Source organism: Acyrthosiphon pisum, chromosome A1 (genome assembly GCF_005508785.2).
Source record: "Acyrthosiphon pisum isolate AL4f chromosome A1, pea_aphid_22Mar2018_4r6ur, whole genome shotgun sequence".
Classification (NCBI taxonomy): domain Eukaryota; kingdom Metazoa; phylum Arthropoda; class Insecta; order Hemiptera; family Aphididae; genus Acyrthosiphon; species Acyrthosiphon pisum.
In genome coordinates this window covers 146,807,884-146,814,068 of record NC_042494.1, presented here as the reverse complement: position 1 = coordinate 146,814,068, position 6,185 = coordinate 146,807,884, and the positions used below count along the sequence as shown (strand labels likewise).

General features: G+C 25.1%; 1 protein-coding gene across 1 annotated transcript; it reads right to left on the bottom strand.

Moving 5' to 3' along the window:
• Positions 1 to 1,774: 1,774 nt before the first annotated feature.
• LOC100570821 lies at positions 1,775 to 2,593 on the bottom strand. The gene is made up of 2 exons (XM_029486915.1): positions 2,282 to 2,593; positions 1,775 to 2,184 (listed from the first exon to the last, which is right to left on the bottom strand). The coding sequence occupies exons 1-2, from the start codon at positions 2,525 to 2,527 to the stop codon at positions 1,891 to 1,893; spliced, it is 540 nt and encodes a 179-aa protein (XP_029342775.1). The 5' UTR covers positions 2,528 to 2,593; the 3' UTR covers positions 1,775 to 1,890.
• Between the last annotated feature and the right edge of the window lie 3,592 nt (positions 2,594 to 6,185).

Here is a 6,185-nt window from a genome sequence, read left to right as displayed (position 1 = left end):
TAAATACGTAAAAATTACGGCAATGTTCAAATAATCTTAAACAGAAATCATAAAAGTTTTTCTTTTAATTCTAAGATTTGGAAATTTAATACAAGGCTCGTAACATATTTTTACAATAGCAGTTGCAAAATAAAAGGAATACATTGTCACAATTTTTATTTATAAGCATTTAAAGTTCAAATTTTGACAACATATTATGTAAAAATCACGAAAATTCGTAAATTATTTTATGCTAGAAATTCATAAAAAATTTTCCTTTTATATCTAAGATTTCAAAATTTAATACAAGGCTCATAATATATTTTTACAATAGCAATTGAAAAATAAAAGAAATATATAGTCACGATTTTTTTTTTATAAGCATTTAAAGTTCAAATTTTGACTAAATACGTAAAAATTACGGCAATGTTCAAATTATCTTAGACAGAAATTCATAAAAGTTTTTCTTTTTAATTCTAAGATTTGGAAATTTAATACAAGGCTCCTAACATATTTTTACAATAGCAGTTGCAAAATAAAAGGAATACATTGTCACAATTTTTATTTATAAGCATTTAAAGTTCAAATTTATACGAAATATGTCAAAATTGCGAAAATTTGCAAGTAATTTAGTGGTTGAAAAATCGTAAAAATTTTTTCTTTTATAACTAAGTTTTTAAAATTTGGTACAAGGTTCTCCATAAGTTTTTCTTTAAAAATAATATATCCTAGACTGACAAATCATCTCCGTTCAGAATCGTTTTTCGTATACAATGATATAATATCATTGGATTCAAATTTAATTCCATCCATTACAGTAACCCACTTGTAACCTACTGTACAGCAGAGCGACATCCACGACTTACCCGCCTTTTTTTTTATTATTTTAGAAAATCTAAAGTCTGTATTACATGACACAATAAGTAAAATAGATGACTGACATAACACTATATATACATACAAAAAAATAACATGAAGCACAAGATGAGGGAAATTATTTAGAATTAAAACGTTCAATTTAGTGACAAGTATTCGAAATTTAATAAGAGCACGCGATTTTCACTGATTAAACAATTCATTAAAATAAAATTAAGTTAAGTCCAGGGCTTGCATATGAAAAAAAAAAAATCCGTTTTATGTAATTCACAATTGAAACGTTAAACAATTTTTGAGTTTTTGGTTATTTAGAATTAAAATGTTATAAAATTTTTGCGTTTATCGTTATTCAAAATTAAAAAATTATACAAGTTTTGCGTTTATCGTTATTTAGAATATAGTGTTAATACCTATTAAATTTTTAATAATAACTAATGTGGGTAGTTAATGGCCTGGATACGGCCATACGGGATATAATACAATAATCAATTCTAATGTCCGTATGCATAAAATAAATATTTTTACGAAACCAATACAACTTTTAAATAAATGGATTTTAAGTTATTTCGTTTTGCGTTATATTTCGTTCAATGAAATTTTATAAATTAAGTTTTGTGTTATATTTTGTTTAATGATGTATTATAAAATATTTTAATAATCTTCATGATTTGTTTTCGGTACTTATTTAATTATTTTTAACTATGGTTTTCGTTTTAATTACGTTTAAAAATGTCAAACGTTTTTTGTCAACTATAGCGTTATAATCATGACATTAATATAACTTTGCTAGCTCTGGTTAAATTGTATGGGTATCTCTCTACATTTTAATACAGAAAAAGTCAAGGTATACATTTTCAATAATACATAATATCACAAAGATTTTTTAATATGAATTTGATATAAAATGGTAATAAAATAATATAGGTAGTTATCATTAAAATTATTTTTTTATACTTAAAATTTATATTAAGAATAGACTATATATAATCTATGATATATCCTTTGCATAGTTATGTCTTTGCATTTGTATCATAATTACGAACAACAAGGACATGATACGAATCTTAAAAATCTATCCATACAACTCAGTTGTATTTTATTCATCCTTTCCAATATATATTTTTGTTCATCCTCAATGCATTGGAGTTGTGAAAGATTATGATTAAATATGATTTGTACCATTTTTAAATCATTTATCATATCGGTAGAATATTGTATTTCGTCTAAAATACCAACGGCTAGTTCATTGATTCTTATAAACTCGTGTAATCTTGTATCGAAATATGCTCTTTTGTTAGGTGGTGGTTTGAATTGTTTAATGTTAGACAGCTATTACAATAATATAATATTAGGTAAGGTATTTACGATTTCAAACATGATATTATTCGAAATGAAATACATAATTTTAAACAATCCAAGTACCTACCTTAAAAGACAGAATGTTCTCCAATATGTCTACAGATTTGTAAAGTCCATTCTCTTCAAATTCCAACTGATTGGGGTTCACAATTCTATCTTTTTTTAATGTTCTTTTTTTTCTAGTGCAATTAATAATGCCGTTCAAAGGATCGCTTGTTTTATATTTGGGGACTTGGCATGGAATGGTATTTCTTTGACGAAGACAGTAGTACTTCTTGCCAAATTTCTCAATAAATATTTTTTCCTCCGACATTAATGTTATCTATAGTCAGTTAAATTCCCTTTTTTCTCATTCAATTAACAAAAAACATTTAATTTAAAAAATATAATTATTGAGTATAATAATATAGATAAAGAAATAAACCAAATATTGTTACTATAGCACGAAATAAACACTATTACTTTTTTAAGATATTTGTTGATCCGATTCACATACATACTATAACTAGCTGATAAAGATAAAAAATATTCAAAGGTATGTAATTGAGTATTCAGATCCATTTCTCCTGTTAGCCCCAAATAAAATAATTTTAAAAGATACATTATATTAAAATTATAGTATATATTTAAAAAATAAATAAAAACAATTTAGAAATAAAATATATTGCGTTTTAAAATGTTATTTTTAAGATCATTGGCTGTTACGCGATCAAAAATGTTTAACTATTTGAGTTGACATAGACCAAACCACAAGTTTAAGATATAAATGAAACAGTTGGTTTAAATAACCTAACTAACATTTTTATTTTTAACGATATATTAGAAAAATAAAAAGGTTAGGCATAGTTTTGATAAATTTAGTTTAATTTGATTTAATACAAGAGGTATGTTCCCTACACAATTACTAATAATTAATACATAAATTATTTATCTAGAACAAATGTATTTCGCTGCTTTTAAAATTTTTATACATTTCATCAGATATAAGTTTGAGTAGACAGCTTTGAAATTTGTATGCACGTGTTAAAATTTAAATTGAAGGTTTTTCTGATTTAGTTACATAGTTATTTTCAGACAAGGTGACATCGTAAAGTCCTGATCGTAGATAGACAAGTATTAATCATGAAGTCATATTAATGCATGAAAAATCTATTTTTAATTTATCAACGATATTATAATATATCAAGAGATTCCACGTGAACGAACAACTTGAGATTTGTTTAACCTGTAAGCTTCGGAGAATCTTTGTTGAAAATGTAATTTTTTTGATTCGGATAACAATTTAAATTCTATAGTAATTCAAAACTTTTCCAGAAGACCAAGTTTACGGGAACGTTTTGGTATAGTAAGATTGTAGTGTTAATAAAAAATTCAACGTGTTTTTAAAGGTCTTTCTGGACTAGAATAAACGAGTGTTATTGTGTTTTATTTACACGACGAGATTGTATTTTATTTCTTTTATCGGTGGTTATAATATGCATTGCAGTATATTTAGTTCATATATTGTAAAAAAAAAACTCAACTAAATTGTGATAAATCAATTTCAATGGTAATAACTATTCTAAAACAGGCGTATCAGCTAGAGTGTAGATTAAAATCAAGCAGTTAATATGTACTATTGTTATTAATATTACACAAATAATATTATATTGAGGTATTGAAGCAACATACAAAATTGATTTGGTATTTTAATAGATAACATGAACTTATATTGGGAAAATATAAATTCTCAATACCTATTAAGGCTATAATCATAATATTATTGTAGACCAAAACGTTTATGATATTTTATATATTTTATTCATTGTGGACACTGAAATATCATCGTAGGTAATTAAAAAAACATCTCAACAAATATGATTTTTTTTTTATTCTTGTTCATAATAGTGTATTAGATATAAAAGTATAAAGTATTTTATATTCTATTTTCGAGTTAAAATTAGAATTCAAACAAATTTTAATAAAATAATATAATCCACTATATTATTTCCAAGTTATGAGACACGTAGCTATCGAAGGTGGTATTCATATATAATATATATACATGAATAATATGGTTGAAAATTCCTACCACAATGCTCAACATTGAATGAAATGTTTAGTCTTAGATTTCTTTTCATAATAATGAAATGCTATAATATTATGTCGGAGACTTTTTTGCATTTCAATGATAGTATCGATGACGAATGTAAATTTCAAGTAACCACTTACACGTTTGACTTACTTTTAACATTTAAAAGACGTTTATGATCGATTAATGGGCAAAAAACCAATTTCAAGTGCACACAAATACCATTTTAGTATTCTATTTTTAAGTTTACATACGTGTCGTGTCTGTAAAATCTATGTTGATCATTTATAGTATTATTATACACCAAAGATGTTACAATGTATAGTCGATATTAATATTAACTAAACGCAAAACATAAATAGCACACAGTACACATTAGCAGCGCATAAATAGAAAATAAAACATTTAAACACTTATACACGAATGAGAAAATCACAAAATCATTTTCAATTTTCAGAAATACAATGATGATAACCCGGCGTTCTGGATAGGCATTTTAGGTACACCGTGGTCTACTTTTCCAATATCTCACACCATAAAGAAAGCCACGCAAAAAATTAATTTACTACGTACTTTACACACGAACCGAACTACACAAACGAGCGAGTATATTAAATAAAACATTATGATGTACTTTAAAATCGTAAAAGAATTATTATTTATTAATATTATTGATGTAGAACAGTTAGTTAAGTAGACACCAATAGTTTTTCGTTTTAAACGTTTAATGGAGAGCTTCGATGCCACGCTATAAAATAATTATGATATATTTTAGATTCTGAGTAGAACGATGAATGTATTGATTTTACAATGATATGTGTTTTTTTTTTATTTATTTTTTATTTAAATTTTTTTTTGTGTCTGTGTACACGATAAGTAGTCGAAATAATGCTTCGATTTTCAACTTCAGTATCTTGTTCGATAGGAAAGTGAATATCGTTGGTGCATTGGGGAAGTAAAAAATTAATTCCCAGTAATTTTAAAAAGTGCCAAAAGCACCAAACAATTTTTTTTTATAAGCATTTAAAGATCGAATTTTGACAAAATTTATCAAATTTAAAATTTAATAATTATTTCGTAGTTCAAAGTTTATAAAATGTTCAATTTTTATATCTAAAGATTAAAAATGTAAAACAAGATTCCACCTAAGTAGTTAATTCTGTTACCAAAAAATCTAAAAAATACATAAGCACAATTTATTTTTATAGTCATTTTAAGCTCAAATTTGGACGAAATCACATATTAAAAAACCTGGAATAACTTATTTAGTTATTTTGTTGTGATTGCATAATATTATTTGTGGGTACTTAAAACTTCTAAAGTATACCATTATATATCTATGATAGTACCACGATTTGTTGTTGATGTATAACGCGTTATAAGTACCTAATGGATATTGTGATATGATCAATTTGGAATTTATTATAGATACCTATTATTGGTCAATTTTTTTTTTTTAATACCATAGATTAGTATATAAGATACCTTATATCTAGACTGACATTTTAGAATGGTGCTTATATTTTTTATCCTGTATACAAAATGTCCACCAGAAGGAGTGATTCGATTTCAACATTTAGAATCTTATCTTTTAGAAAATGTGATCAAGATGGTACTTTAAGAAGGTCATTTTTCGATTTTATCAATAGTTATTTAATTCCACGAGAAAAACCACTGACAAATTACGGAAATGTGATTTTAATTTACAAGGATTTGTTTATCATCATAGAAACTCGGGTAAGTAGATGTAGTTTTGCTGTACAGTAGGTTACAAGTGGGTCAATGTACAATTAATTGTATTTCACTTGAATTCAATGATATACCTAATATCATTGCATAAGAAAAATTATTCTAAGCGGAGACTTATTAATATTATATTATTATTTTTTATTCGTTGCTA